A 16367-nucleotide genomic window follows, 5' to 3' on the forward strand; every position below is an offset into this window, starting at 1 on the left:
AGTTACTACATTATTATTAGACTCAAATTTCTAAAAAAAAAAAAAAAAAAAAGAGAACTGCAAACCCTTGAAGGTAGATGGTCAACGCTCAAATCTAAACTGTGTTGACTCCGATTCCACCTAAGGTCCCCCTGGATAAACTGAAAGGCCAAAGAGCTCACCAGTACTCTCAGCTCACAGGGATACAGCTTTTTCCACTCCTTGGGTTGTGATGTAGCTGAAGGAGATCTTGGAGAAGAGCAGTGCAGAGGTAGTAATGTAGTGCTGCTTCATCCTTCTATCTGTGAGAAATAAAGCACTACACTGGAGGTTGGGACAGACAACTCTTGGAGGAGTTTGGCTAGGGATATAGCTACCCAGATCCAAGAGTTTCCAGGGTTACAAGCTTTGTCATTCACTTCCACTGCTCATGTCTCTCTTTAAGTGGTGGCGAGATTGGAAAGAGATGCTAGAAGGGTCTAACTCTGTAGCTCTGTAATAGCCCTGCTCTGACAGATTGTAGACAAGGGTGCCTTAGGAATTCCCAAAGAGAAGAGAATCTTGGTCTTGTAGGCAGGTGACTTCTGCTTTATTTTTCTTCAGCCATATAGGACACAGATTGCTGAGCATGCTTGGATACTACAGCATCTGGGCACTGATGGCAACTTTTATTGCAAGAAACACCCATTTCTTTTTCTCTCAAGTGGAACTCAATAATCCAGCTTTAGAACTGAAAACCTTAGGTCTCTGTCCCTGAAGGATTTTCAGAAGCTTAGATGGATAGGAATGAGGCCAGCATCTCAACCCAGTTATGGACTTCACTTACCCATCCCCAGCTCATCCATGAGAGTCCTAAATGAATATCAGAATTAACAGGCTGGAAGGAATCTCTGTCGTGGTTGCAGAAGTTCTGTGATAAGTGATGCATGTGCTTAATGAACTGCATTTTTGGGAAAGCCCCAAACCAAGGTCCCACAGAGAATCACTCACCTATCACATTGTGTACAAGGGAGAGGATGGGACAGAAGGAATCTTGTCAGGAAAACATATGCACACATTTTAGGGTCAGCTATCCCAACCCATGACAAATCCCTCCAACAACTGTGGGGCTGTACCTACTCAGGGCTTCCAAACCCCACCCACATCAGGGCCGCAACAGAGAAACAGTGACTGATGTCCAGTGACAGTTTTTTTATATTTAAAAACAAAACCAACCTCCTCCCACAAAGCCCCCCAAACAAACAAACAAACAAAAAAAACCAGATTAAATAAAATTTACAGTGAATATACCCAGCAAACATCTGTATGTGCAATTAAATACTGTGTCTGTTACTGTGGCACGAACCTCAAACAATATACAAGTGTTCTGGGAGTGGGGGTATCTTCCAAGTTTTAACTGTGGCATTTGAGGAAACAAGGTAAGTGAGAAAATGGGAAAATCAATTTTTTTTCTTAATTTGGTCTATATAAATATATTCATAAAGACTAAAAAAAGGAAAGGGAGCTTAGGGTGGTAAAATAGGAGAAAAGGGGAGTGTGAGACATTCCCAATTCTACCTGACCAAAACTTATAAAAGAAACTTCTTTCCACAGAGGAAGAAAAGATAAAAAATGATAGAAGAAGATGGAGAGGAGAGGGAAGCAGAGAGGGAAAAAAGGGAGGAATGGGGCACCCATGGCAGGGGAAGTGTGGAAGGGATCCAGTGCCTGTTAGACTCTCCTTCTTCATCCTTAAGATCTTAGGCTCTAGTTTGATGTCCATCTCTTTACTTCTCACTTCTGCCCCACCTTAGCCCTCTCCACCCCCCACCAGTCCCTTCCCTTCTTCTGTTTATTGGGAGCTGGCTCTCTCCAGGATTCTCAGGTCATAGTTCTTTTTGGCCACTCGAAGTTTGAAGCGACTCACGGAGTTGTTGAGGCGAAGGGAGGCATTTTGGGCAGCCAGGGGGCTGGGGAACACAGCCACGATGGTGTACAAGGCAGCGAGGTCCGAGTGGCGGCCGTTCTCGGCAGTCCCACTGTTGTCCCCACCACCCCCACCAGGCAGCCCCTGAGCATCTTTGAGCCACTGGATCTTGGCGCCGGACATGGCGAGCTGAGTGAAGAGTTTGTCCGCCTCAGTACGGGTGATGCCCTCAGGGAGATCTGTCACCTCCAGCACCCGCCCCAGGACTGGAAGGGGAGGAGAGAGGATATGATTGTGAGAGGCAGGGTAAGCACTGGATAGTAGCCTAATAGAGAGGTGTCCAGCTGCCCAATAGAATGTCCTCAAAAGCTGTACTCTTCCCACTTAGCCCTTTTTCCCTTTCCTCCAATCAAACAGAATCCTTACCATCCAGACTCCAGTGAGGACAACTAGGAGGGGAAAAAACAGAACCTTTCTCTTCTTCCATCTCAGAGATGTAGGCAAACAGGGACTGGGAATCATGCCTCAGGTTTATGAGTTGGGTGGGGGACTACACCTTAGTCCTCTGACAAGGGGTCACAGTGATGAAGGAAATGTGGCTTTTGCTAATGGTCTTTAATAAAAGTGAGTGGATCAATCTGAAGCATGTTCTATTGTTCCTTTCATAGAGAAGAGGTTGGATCAAACAGATTCTTCCTTCTAGTTTATTTCCCTTCCATTTTTGTTCATCAAACTGATGCAAACAAGAATTCCAAGACACCTTGTATGCCTAGCATGGAAGGCTTGTAGGAGGATAGTTATTGCCCCAATTTCCTACCATCTCCTACAGTAGGTCTCTTACTGATGTCCTAAATTAGGGTCAGGAGGGCTCACAGAAGACTGCTGGTTAATGAGAGTCTTAACAACACCTGTTATGATGCTACTTCCAATTATACTGTGATCTGCCTTAGGACCTGGAATGGCTTGGTGAAGAGAACTAAGACACTCCACTTTCTTGCTTCTATTTATTCTTGAAAACAAAAGGCTTCATTATCATTCCTTTCTCTAAAGTAGCTTTTCCATCTATCCTGGGTTGGAAAAGGGGTAGGGAGCTGAGCACCTTCCCTTGAGGATTTGGTATCCTACCACTCACCAACATCTGCTGTCCCCAGGTCAGTGGAGGCAGACTTGAGTGCTTGTCTCTTGCCCCGGTTTCCATGCTTCAATCCGCTTTGTCCCTTCAACATTTGAAAGGCAACTTTCACTCCAAGCAAAAACAGTGACTTGGGTTGTGTCCCAGTGTCTGCCTCAGAGACTGAGTAGCACCCAACCCTGAGGACTCCACCCCATCAGGCAGTCAGATCAGTCAGTGAATAGCCAGTGAGAAACAAAGAGCCCTTCTGTGTTGGCACTGGGGAAGATGGGAGTAATGAATATGAGAGTGGAGGAAAGTTCCCCTTGGTTTGTTCATCCTGTGTTGCCCACCCAAGTGGCACAAGTAGGTGGCTCAAAGAGGCCCAGATTGGGGGGTTGCTTCATGGTTCTAAGGCTGATGGTGGACACTCCTACCTGGTGCACCGTGTATGTTGACTGGCCGTGGAGCAAGGGAGGGCAGATGGATAGGTTGTACTGCAATGGCTGGCCCAAGAGGGAGTAGCGCCCATCACCTAGGGAATAAAGAGCAGATGGTTTTCTGGAAGCTAGAGCTTCATGGTATGATTGTCAGAAGATATCAGTTATTATCAAGCTCTGATAGCATACTTTTCTATGATAGGCATGACCATGTGACTGACTTGAGAGTTGTCTCTCTTCCTTTTACTTGTCACTATATCTTATAGATAGTGTAATTAGATTTCCTCACTACTGAAGAAGGGTTTTGCCCATTCTAGACAAAAGACTCTATGGAAATGACCAGAAAAGAAACCTATAGACTCTTATGTCTTCTATCTTTAATATAATCTCTCTACTGCCAAACCCAGGGTTCAAATGATTCACTTGAGAGGCAACAGTGCAGTAGACAAGAGTACAGATTTGGACACAGACTGCCTAGGTTAAATAAAATACAGGCTGTGTTGCTGGAAATGTGATGTCGGCATGTTCTCTCCTCTTTGGTGTTTCTGGAAGGTTAAAGAATAAAAGATATGAAAAACACTGTGATAACTGGGATATAATAGCACCAAAAGTGTTACCTATTGCTGATAAACTATTACAATATTAGAACACTTTAAAGGTTTTCTTTTTTTTATGTATTTAGTACAGAGTCTACAGGGTCTCACTATACAGATCAGACTCGTAGTGATCCTTCCTGTTTTTCAGCCTCCCAAACACTGGGATTACAGGTGTGCACCACCATGCCCAGTCTCATTCCCTGTCTCAGCACAGCCTAAGCAGGTGCTTTAATCCACTGAGCTATCTGGCTGGCCCCACTCCCACTCCCCCCCCCCCACTTTTAAGTTTTTTTTTTTCTCTTTTTTCTGTATTTTAGGGAAGGGTCTATAGGGTGTTCAGGATCTCACTACTGGATCGGATTCCTAGTGATCCACCTGTTTACAGCTTCCCAAGAGCTGGAATTACAGGCATGTGCCACCACGCCCCCAGTCTCAACTGCCACCTCAGAGTGCCCTGGGGGCAGGCCTGGGGATCAAACGCCAGCCCCTGTGCCTGCTTGCAGGCCCTTTAGTACACTGAGCTATTTGGCCAGCCCTCCCACTTTTAAGTTTTTATTTATTTATTTATTTATTTATGAGCAGAATGTATTTACTGAGGGAAAGAAAGCTCCTGTCCAAGAGAAAAACAGGAGGGGGGCCTGAGTGGGTAGTTCCCCAGGAAGCTGTCTCTTCCAGGAACTTTTATAGTGTAAAACCATGTGGGGCTAAGGTGGAGAGAATGGGAATTCACTTAGGTGGGCAGGTGGTGGGACAAAACTATGGTCAACCAATGAGATTACAAGCACCATTGCTCAGGTAAAACCGATTAAATCCAGTATCAAATGCAAAGCAATCATAAACAATTTTAACAGTATTGAGACAAAACTGTATGAGACAATGTATGACCAATTAATTATGAGCAATGGGCAAAGACATTAACATTTGAAGCATAAAAATTTGTTACCTAAGCAAGTCCCAATCCAGAATTTATGAAAGAAAAGCAAACTCATACTTCCGTCTAACAAATGGAGGTTATGAGCAGAATATATTTATTGAGGGAAAGAAAGTTCCTGTCCAAGAGAGGGACAGGAAGGGGGCCCGAGCGGGTAGTTCCCCCACTTTTAAGTTTTTAAACCATACTGTAATCTTACTTTTATACTGCTTGTGACATCCAAGGAAGAAAGCAGGTAAGACTTCCTATCTTATGCATAATTAACCCCACTTTACAGATTAAAAAACTAAGAGGTAATTCCAAGTTTAAGCAACTTGCTTAACATCATAAAGCTAGTCCATGGTGGAAGTACAACTGTTTTTTTTTTTTTTTTTTTTGTGGAACTGGGGATTGAACTCAGGCCCTTGCGCTTACCAGGGAAGTACTTATTCCATTGAGCTATCTCCCCAGCAAAAAACTAGTCTTTTTTTTTTTTTTTTGCGGAACCAGGGATTGAATTCAGGTCCTTGTGCTTGCCAGGGAAGCGCTTGTTCGACTAAGCCATCTCCCTGGCCCCGTAAACAAGCCTTTTAACCAAGCTCAGTGCTCCCTCCTTTAAAATCATACTGCTCTGACATAGCTGCACATGCTCAGCACTCAGCTCAGTACTAATGTCAGTCTAAACTCTAGTCAAACAGTTCATGGAACATCTTTTCCCCAGGTTATTATTATTTTTTTTTTCTCACAGGGTCTCACTACATAGTCCAGGCTGGCCTTGAACTCAATTCTGAAGCCAAGGCTGGTCTTAAACTCAGTGCTTCTCCTGCCTCAACCTTGTGAGTGCTGGGATTACAGGCATGCACCAACCTTCCTGGCTTCCTTAGTTTTTTTTTTCCCCTTAGTTCTTTTTATAGGTAAATAGGAAGTATGTACTTGTGAGGCTGAGGCAAGAGGATTGTTGCGAGTTGGAGACCAGCTTGGGCTACAAAGCTAGCTAAGACCAGCCTGAATTGCATAGGGAGACCCTTTCTCAGAAAAAGCCAAAAAAGGCCAATAAAATGAAATAAAATAAAATAGAAAAATAAGTGTATACAGGATGGCTGGAGTAAGATGATTTTTTTTTTCCTCCCTAATATTAGGGGTTGAATCCAGGGCCCTCACACTCAGCTATATCCCTAGGCCTCCCCCCCATTAATTTTGCAACAGGGTCTAAGTTGTTCAAGTTGGACTAAAATTTGTGATCCTCCTGCTTCAGCCTCCTGAGTAGCTGCGATTTTAAGTGCAAACTTTCAGATTCAGCTAGACTAAGTAAGGGCATCACAAGAGAGGTACAGGTGTCCTTAGATGTTAAAGGAAGAGCCAGCTTCCAGAACTACATCAACGACATTGCTTCCCTACCTCTTGTTGACCTCTGAACTCCCAACTAGTAATAAAATGTGAAGGATGAATTCCACAGCATCATACGCTAATTTAACCCCATACCCTGTGCTGGACCCCCAGGCCGGGAGAACTGTGTGAGGACAGGCAAGGGACTGAGTCCTGTGCAGACACTGCTGAGGCTGGTGACAGGAGAAGGTGCTGGAGACTGGGTAGGAGATGTGACAGGGCTGCTGCTCATTTGAGTGTTGGCCTGTAGAAGAGAGAAACACATCAAATAAACACTAAACATTACTCTGCATATTCACATGGCTTGGCTTCCTATTCTCCTTTCTTAGGAACCAAGTTTCTCTTGTAAATTCTGCCTAAGTCAGTCTGTTCCTTGAAATTGCCTTCTTAGTTCTTAACTAGGTTTGTATGTATGTATGCACATAAGCATGTATGTATATGTGTATGTATTTTACAGTATTAGGGTTGAACCAGGGCCTTACATATGTTAGGCAACTGCTCTACCACTGAGCTATATCTTCAGCCCCTCCATTTTAAATATTTTCTAAGCATTTCTAGGTTTCATTGCTTCTGTCATCTTATCAGGTTCCTTTTTTTTTTTTTTTTAAAGATATTTCTTCTGATTCTTCTGCAAAAAATTCAAGGAAAGACATGTAAAAGAGGCTATTTCTGAGGATAACCCACTAATATTACAGACTGCTATACAGTGTTAGATTTTTTAGTTGAATTCAAACACCTATAGTATTTAGATGCCAATAGAATATTCACCTCTGACAAGACAAAAAATAAATAAAAATTAAAATTAAAATTAAAAAAAGATACAAAGGAAAGATCATTTTGTATTTATATATACAAAACAGTTAGGATAAATTTACAGCTACTTTCGCTTAACTCAATGAGAAGAAAGTGGTGTACTAACAGTGTTTTGACAGAATATCCTGTCTGCTTCTTGTATTATGGATAACCACTAAGAAGATAACAATGTACAGTGTATTGACTATCAAAACTGTCCTATTAATCAGCTGTGAAACTGTCTCATACATATTTATTTCTCAATAAAAAATAAATATTAAAAAAGAAAATAATACAATTGTAAAATGTTTATAGAAAGAATGTTGTAATCAATAAATGGAAATTATTCATGATGAAAAAAATAAAAGACATTAAAAAATAAAAAAAAAAAAAAAGAGGCTATTAGGGGCTGGAGAGATGGCTCAGTGGTCTAAAGCACCTACTTGGAACAAGCTTGGCAAAGCATAGGGACCACGGTTCAATCCTCCAGCACCACATGCCAGCCAGCCGTGCCCCCTGGTGGGCTGAGCTGGCCACACACACACACACACACACACACACACACACACACACACTAAATGTTAAAATAAAAAAAAATTAAAAAAAAAAAAAGAGGCTATTAATCAATGACAAAGAATGTTCTTTGAGAAGAGTATGGTCCTTCCCTTGCCAAGACAAGACTGGGTTAGAGGACTAACCTGGGGGTTACTGTCAGGACTATACAGGTCTCCAGACTTCTGACCCCGCTGGTCCATGCTATAATATTTACAATGATTCCACTGGACCATGGATGGGTTCTGAGGAGGCTGGGATCCATTGGGGACATTCAGCTGCATGACCACCACACCTGGTCCAGACGGTGACACTCCTGAGTGGCAGGAATAAAGTAGTTGACTGAGAATTCAAATTGTATTTTGGCCTTCCAGTTAGCCCTGAGTGGGAAAGCCTGTAAGCAAACCCATCCATCTGCTTTGGGTCATGCAAACTATATCCTGCCACAAATCTGATATGGTTGCTGATTTGGCTTCTGATCTCCTGACCCCTACTCAGCGGAAGCTTCAGTTGAAGAGAAATGAGTCCAGATGCCAATGCTCTCCTGGCCTTTACCTAGTGACAGGCAATTTCACATGTTTGGCAGAAAAAATACTCTATTTCGTCAAAGCTGGACATTGCCAAATATCAAGGTCAGATTGCTCAAGTACAGGTGGTGATTTGGGGCATTGGACAGGTCTGCAGACACGTGCAAGCTTTTCTGATAAGGGGTACAGATGAGTCAGTGAGCGCTGACCATTCTGGAGAAGATATATACATATAGTTTTATGAAGCCAGACTTAGGAAGTACTTCCTGGCTGAGGTTAGGGTGAGCTGGGAAACATTGCAAGCAGAAGATGTCATAGTGATGCATGTCATATTTGGGGAATGACAAACGATTTGAGGTGCTAAAGCACAAGGCCTGTGCACAGATAAGCAGTGGGAGGTAAGTTTTTAAAAATACTTTATCGAACATTTATTATGTGCCAGTCCTTATGCTGGGCACCCAGTGTACAACAAATAAGCCCTATCCTTGCCCTCATAGGATGGACAGTTTATTAAGAAGTTAGACATTAAGCAAATAGTTGATATCATCCAGGTGTGGTAGTGCATGCCTGTAATCCCAGAACTGAGGAGGCTGAAGCAGGAGGATCACACCAAGTTTAAGACCAGCCTGGGCTACATACTAAGTTCAAGGCCAGCCTGAACTACATAGTGAGACCATGTCTCAAAAAACAGAACAGAAATAGCTGATGTCAGATTGTGAAATGCATTCTCATAAACTATTTGGGTTTTTATCCTGGATAACTGACTGTGATAGGATTGGTCCTCTGGAGAAAGAACCCACATTGCCCAAATCCAGGTTGGTGAAGGAAGGGAGACTAGTGCTGGGGAGACCATTCAGGAAGCTCTTGAAACAGATGAGAAGATTTGGAATGAGGACAATGGGAGAGCCAGGTCCTCTGAAGGTTACACCAACAGGTGATTACAGAACACGACCCTAAGGTTTAGACATTGGTAACCATAGATAGCCTCACCCACTCACAGGATAGAGAAAGGCACAATGAGGCAAATATTGATCTTAAATTTTCCTCATGATAAAAGGCAAAGTAAAAAATCAGGCAGAAGCTGTTTGATGGACAGTCCCTGCTGGGAGAGATAGTCAGGAATTCTGCTTCTTCATATGAGACTGTCCAGCTTGAGGGTTTACTGTTGCATTCCTTGCCTATATCCCTTGGTGGTCTAGGGCTGCCAACTTTGCTGCCACTCACTGCTTCCTATGATGGAAAATGTATAGCCTTGGGCGCCAGTCATGCTGGGAAGAGAGTGTGATTGCTTTTCTCAGGTAGTATCAGTCAACAGAAAGAGAAAGAAATGGCAGGAAGTCTGAGAGTTCAGGAGACACAGCATCTGTCATATCCTATTCCCAAGCCAATTTGTGCCCCCCCCCTTATCCTCTAGAGATCATCCAATTGGAGTGCATAAATTCTCAGAGCAATGCTCTGAAGGACAGGTATTCATCAGTATGGCTTGTAGGAAAAATAGCACAGTTGTGGAGTACCATGCATTTAACAACTCTTCCCTTCCTATGGTCGCTCTAGGCGTTTTATTTCCCCATCCTAAAAGCCAACAGCAACTCCAACATTCTCTGCCAACGAAATTGCAATTGACCTTATTCAAACTCCTCTTTGCTGCTACCTGAGGGACCATCACAAAAGTAATCAAATCTATAGCTTTTCAAGGCAGCAGCTCATAATCTGAGTGTAATACTCTGGGCCAGGAAACGTCCAGGCTATGTAAGTGTGCAGTGTGTGGGCAAAAGAAAGACAAAAGGAAGTTCTGTACCAAGATGTAGCCATGAGGAACTACTGTGGGCTCAAAGAGAAGGAGGAAAGGAATAAAGTGTTTCTATTATTTTCTCTAATTCCAATAAAAACAAAGTCAGGGCTTTTGGTTGCAGCCTCTGTTGTTTGTCCCCATACTTAGTCCTCCCCCACTGGCCTGGAGCATTGTTCCTTCATTCAGCAGAGAACACAGAGCACTACTCTATTGATGAGGTGATTTTTATGCTTCTCTTCCTCAAGCCAAAAGCAGGTGGCATCCGTTAGCCACTGAACTGTTGCTACTTCTTAATGTACGTGGCAATTTAAAACAAAACAAAACAAACAAAAAAACAAACAAACAAAAAAAACACTGCTCAGTGACAGCACTCCTGTATAATCAGACTTGGGGAATGAGCCTGGGTTGAGAGTAGGTGGAAAGGAGGAGAAAGGGATGAATAAGGAAATCAATTTCAGCTTGAAAGCTCTGGAAACAGAGGGGACGTGTGAATGTCTTTTTAAGTGGCATCATTAAACTTGGGCAGAAAGGTCGATTAGGCAGAGCAAACCACATAAATACAAACAGATGACATTTATGTCTGACAGAACTGTTTCTTGATTGTATTCAGGTGTTTTGTTTTTATTTTTAAAATCACTGGTTATTTCTTAGCCCTAGGAACCAAATCTATGGAAAAGAATGTCCAGAAAAATAAAAAATAAATAATGGTTCCTAAATTATAGGATAGAAATCAGTATCTTGACCTTTTCCCCTTTTTTGATGGGGAAGAAAGGTAGCTTCAGAAAAGAAGTCTCAGCTTTAAAACCCCTCAACTAAAAATTGTAAGGGAGGCTATATCCATATGCATCTCACTGTGCTACTGTATCACTGTGAGTTGGGAATCTGTGTATAGGTGCTGCTGCCATTTCATGTTTGTGTACATCTTTCCTAGAAAAGCATCCCTGAAGAAACCTCAAAGAAACTGAAAACCATCATTTTATTGGAAGAAAAGTGTTTCCTGGAGTTATAGTTATATCTAATATTACAGTGGAGGATTTAAGGTTCAGGCTTGGGGGTAAACTGGGCAACTAAAAAAATGTATTAATAAACCAGAACAGTTGTTCCAGTAATAGGCAATCCTAATCCCTGCCTTTATTTTTGGAAATGTGACCATGTTGCCATATGAGAAGAGGGTGGTTCACTGTTCTTTGAAGGTGACAGAGTGGCCCTTGTGGACTATGTCTGTTATCTTTCCAGTAAAGGCTGACTGGAAAATAAGGCAAAAGAAGCATTTCTCTTAGATTTCCATGAGTAAAAATTTTAAAAATCAGTGGTATGGGGAACATGGTCTCTTAGATGATGTGAGTAGAACAGAGAGATTCCATCATCTAGCAGACATACAAAGGGTCAATCAGAAGTTTAGGACCAGGGCTGGCGAGATAGCTCAGTGGTCTAAAGCGCCTGCTTAGGCAAGCATGCAGGGACCTCAGTTCGATCCCCAGCACCACATGCCATGCCAGCCCCGACCCCAGGGTGGGCTGAGCTGACCATAAAAAAAATAAATAAATAAAGGAAACATTAAAAAAAAATGTTTAGGACCATGGTGGCTTGGAAGAAAGGAAATATAGCTGGAAAATTTCATAGAAGGAAGGGAATTAGATAAAAAGATTTCATTTCTTTTGATTTGGGAAACCTAGATTCTCCTACCTCAGCCCAGATCTGTAGTGTTGCCAGATTCCAAGACAACCTTTGTTTTAGTTAGCTTAACTCAGGATGAGGTTAAGTATGTAATGAAAAAAATTTCCCTTGATTTACTTTTTAATTCAAGGACCTTGTTATTTGAATATGAACAGATAATAAAGATACAATAGATAAAATTATATACCACATAGGATATACCTAAGAATGTACGTACCAGCCTGTATGCATATACACACTCCTATCGAAACAAACAGATGAGAAAATGCCCTGTGGTACTATGCACCACCACAGGCTATAGAGGTTCTTGGAGCTAGATTCTACAATTTCCACACTCTCCTGGGAATTTCAAGGCAAACTGCTCCTGGCCAACACCAAGAGAAACAGCTAGAGACACCATTCACATAATAAAAGACAGGGGATGCTGAATTTAAAACCTCAGCCTCTATGGAATTTATGTTTGGCTGGATGATGCCAGAAGACATTGCTCCTTTTCTTTTTGCAGGGAGAGGACAGGACAAGGTCTCATTATGTAGTGCAAGCTGGCCTTAACTCACTTGTATCCCAGGCTGGCCTTCAACTTGTTTGGATTCTCCTGTCTCAGCCTCTTGAATATTGAAATTACAGGTGTGTGCCACCATGCCTAGCTAAGTCATTGCTTCTTAAAGTAGGAAGTAACCATGTTCTATGAGCAAAGATTAGCCCTAGAATTGCCAATATAGCATCTAACACAGTAGGAGTATAAACAAATCTTATATCTCATTTCTGTATCAGGAAAGCTGGCAAAACATCTCCCTCTCACCAGAAGAGGGCATTCTGGCAGCCACACAACACAGTGGACCAGGAATGGTTAGAGGCTCAATGAAGACTTCTTTTCCAGAAGCCCTGAATGAAGTCTCTTCAACTACATATAACTACTGTGTCATGGTAGGCTGAAAGTGAAACAAAGGCAACTGTAGTTATTCTGGGGCATTCTTGTCAAAGACAAACTAAAGAGACGACATGGCATGAACATATCCACCTGGGGTAGCAGGCCCCTAGGAAGAGGTCTGTCAATTTCTCACTAGAGAGAAAAGATAGAGCACAAAAAGTCTGTTGAAAATGTGTTACTAAATATTCAGCAGAAGATATGGCAAGTCAAAAGACCCAAGTATGAATTCTAGCATCACAGCTTCAGGTAAGTCATTTATTTTTTTTGGCGGAACCAGGGATTGAACTCAGGCCCTTGTGCTTGCCAGGGAAGCGCTTATTCCACTGAGCCATATCCCCGGCCCCTTAGGTAAGTCATTTAATAGTTTCTCAAAGTCTTTAATTTCTTCCTCACAAAATGTGATAAAAATTAAGCCACACTGTATGTGAGTACATACTAAAAACTTTTGGGGGTGGGTGGGGCCATCAGGAATCAAACTCAGGACCTTACGCTTGCCAGGCAAATGCTGTGCCAATGAGCTATATCCCTGGCTCTAAACAGATCTTAAAATGTCACTAAAGAGCATTTGAAAAAACTTTCCTTACACTCCCAAAAGAAAAGCTGTCTGACAGGAGAAGAGGTATGGGAGACAGAGGTAATTATTTCGTGACTCAAAGGCATGTTAATTGTAAAGTTGGATTCAGAAAAAAAGCAGGAAGAAAAAAAGACAAGAATAAGGAAACCAAAGATGTGGCTTCTCAAGGATGGGGCAACCAGCCATTGCTTTTCAGAGGTCAGGGCCAGCCAGATAGCTCAGCAAATTAAAATGCCTGCTTAGGGCAGACTGAGACTCACTGAGTCTGACCTACATAGTGAGACCCTCTAGACCCTGTACTAAATACATAAAAACAAACAAACAAAAGAAAAACAACTAGACCAGAGGTCATGTCAGCACCAAGTAACTTTGGTGTTTCTCTGTGACAGTGTCAGAGCCAATTCCTGAACTGGTCCTGCCCTTCCCAGCTCTGGGAACAAAACGCATTCAGTCTTCTTTGCCCTTGCCAGTGACAAGACCCACCCCAATTCTTTGTTCTCTTACCTGAGTACTGCTGTGGCATCTGTGGTGGACTGCAGGGAGAGGGAGACTGAGGCATCTGGTACTGCTCAGAACCAGGAGGCTGCAGAAACCCCACAGAAGGGCTGCAAAGATGAGAAGGATGGTAAAGCAACAGAGGAAAGAACACAGCTCCAGGCAAACAGCTGGTGCTGCCTGGGTCTCCCTTGTGGGAAGCAGAGGCAGCTCCAAGCCATTCCCAGACCAATTTGCCAAGCAATTTCTAAAATCACTCATCAGTTCAAAGTTAATTATATATATTTGTACTTGATCATCTTTCAATTAGGAAGTCGTGATTAGTGCTACAGATGGAATGTTACTGACACATGCTCTTCCCAACTGTGTGGACATGCACACAGACACACAGATTCTAGAAACACAGACAAAGACAGACACACTGTACTAAGAAAAGATGAGTAAAACTAAAGAAATGTATGATTTAGGATCTATACACAATGGCAAACAATGAGAATTACCTAAAGACAATTAGGAAAAGAATCTCATAAAACTCAAAACTTGAGACAGGCACATAAAAAGAAATAAACAAATACACACAAGGACACAAACACACAAAAACACTGTTAGATCCAGATTTAAGTTCTAGTTCCACCTCTATTTCCAACCAGCTGTGTCACTTTGGATAATATCCCTAGCTAGAATTTCTTCATTTAAAGATAATGGGGGGCCGGAGAGAGAGTTCAGTGGCATAGGCACCTGCCTGGCAAGAGCTAAGTCCTGAGTTTGATCCCTGGTGTCAAAAATAAATAAGAATTATGGTAAACTGACAGCTAAGCATGGTTATACATGCCTGTATTCTCAGGTACTTGGGTACCTAAGGAAGAAGGATCGAAAGTATGAAGCCAGCTTGAGCAACTCAGCAAGACTTTGGTCTCAAAAAAAGAAGGGTTGAGGTAATGCATTGGTAAAACTCTTGCCTAGAATGCACGAGGCTGTGGATCCAATCCCCGGTACCACATAAAAAAGATAAAAACAAAAACACTGGGCAGGGGATATAGCTCAGTGACACAGCACCTGCCTGGCAAGCAAAATATCCTGAGTTCAAATTCCCCGTTCCAAAAGCAACAATAAAAAAAATCTAGGAATGAAATTATAAGTCCAAATAAAGCATGTGATATGGAATAATCTAAAAAAAAAAAAAAAAAAGATGTAAACAGGAAAAAAAAAATCTAGGAATGGTGGCACATCCCTCTGGTCCCAGCACTCTAGGGGTATGGGGCAGGAGGATCACATGATCTATCACAGCCTACGGTGGCTTACTGAGATCACATCTCAAGATGATAAGTGAAAAGAGACTGGAAATGTAGCTCCGTGTGCAGGCTCTGGGTTCCATCATCAGTACTTCAAAACAAAAACAAAAAACTAAAGAAAACCAGACACAGCAGCCTCTACCTGTAGTCCCAGCTACTGGAGACTGAGGTGGAAGAATCACTTGAATCCAGAATTTGAGCACAGTGAGACCCTATCTGTAACTAACTAACTGGGGAGAGAAAATAAAACACAGCAGTGAACCAGATTTTTTTTTTTTATTTTTTTAATTTATTTTATTTTTTGCAGAACCGGGGATTGAACTCAGGCCCTTGCACTTGCCAGAGAAGCACTTATTCCACTGAGCCATCTCCCCGGCCCCAATCTGTTTCTTTTTTTATTTAATTTTTTTTTGGAACCGGGGATTGAATTTAGGCCCTTGCGCTTGCCACAGAAGCGCTTATTCCACGGAGCCATCTCCCCGGCCCTAGATTATTTTATTTGTATATTTTAAATATACATAATTATAACATTTATCATAAGGAATTTAGTGGATTATTATTATTATTATTATTATTATTTTTTTTTTTTTTTGCGGAACCGGGGATTGAACTCAGACCCTTGTGCTTGCCAGGCAAGCGCTTATTCTACTGAGCCATCTCCCCGGCCCCGAAATTGTTTTTGATATTCATGAAAGACCAGATTTTTTTTTTTTTTTTTAAATTTGGTACAGGGTCTTACCATGTAGCTCAGAATTACAGTGATCTTCCTGTCTCAGCCTCCCTAGCACCTGGATTACAGACATGTACCACCACACCAGGTTGCCACAGCATGCTGGGGTTCTGGGGCTGCCACAGCATGTGGTACTGAGGATCAAACTCAGGACCCTGAGCTTGCTAGGCCGGCACTTAGACAACTGAGCTATCTCCCTACCCCCTAGACCAGATTATTTTTAAGTTTCCTTCTACAAGTCTATCAGCTATGAATTAGATATATATCCCATTAAAGTTTCACCCATAGATTAAAAACATACATAAAATGTTACTCTTGAAAATAAAAGGGAAAGAAAAAAATAAAATAAAATGTATAAGTCAGGTATGGTAGTTCATGCCTATGATCCCAGCACACGGGAGAGTGATGCAGGAGGATCATGGCATGTTTAAGGCCTACCCTGAATATAAGTGAGTTCAAGTTCAGCTTGAACTACATACTGAGAACTTGTGCTCACTTTGACAGCATACCTATAATACCAAGATCCTATCTCAAATAAAAATGTGCACCTCAAAACTATACCTCTAGGGCTGGAGAGATGGCTCAGTGGTCTAAAGCACCTATTTAGAACAAGCTTAGCAAAGCATCAGGGACCGCGGTTCGATCCCCCAGCACCAATGCCAGCCAGCCCCCCCCCC

The 16367-nt window shown here is 42.2% G+C and overlaps 1 protein-coding gene across 18 annotated transcripts in view; it reads right to left on the reverse strand.

Annotated features, from left to right (window-relative positions):
* Window positions 1-1171: 1171 nt before the first annotated feature.
* The window catches only part of R3hdm2 (R3H domain containing 2), a 204790-nt gene continuing 189594 nt past the window's right edge, over window positions 1172-16367 (reverse strand). For 17 of the 18 annotated variants that reach the window (XM_023707308.1, XM_023707312.1, XM_023707315.1 and 14 more), the window contains 6 exons: window positions 13678-13778; window positions 7819-7988; window positions 6425-6572; window positions 3434-3531; window positions 3018-3102; window positions 1172-2151 (listed from right to left, as the gene is read on the reverse strand). In XM_023707308.1, the coding sequence (XP_023563076.1) occupies window positions 1811-2151; window positions 3018-3102; window positions 3434-3531; window positions 6425-6572; window positions 7819-7988; window positions 13678-13778 (943 nt within the window). In that variant the 3' untranslated portion in view covers window positions 1172-1810. Of the gene's footprint in view, window positions 2152-3017; window positions 3103-3131; window positions 3276-3433; window positions 3532-6424; window positions 6573-7818; window positions 7989-13677; window positions 13779-16367 lie in introns of those variants that run through there. The other variant, XM_023707322.1, reaches the window with a different exon arrangement.

This window comes from Octodon degus, unplaced genomic scaffold (genome assembly GCF_000260255.1).
Source record: "Octodon degus isolate 3935 unplaced genomic scaffold, OctDeg1.0 scaffold00286, whole genome shotgun sequence".
NCBI classification, from domain to species: domain Eukaryota; kingdom Metazoa; phylum Chordata; class Mammalia; order Rodentia; family Octodontidae; genus Octodon; species Octodon degus.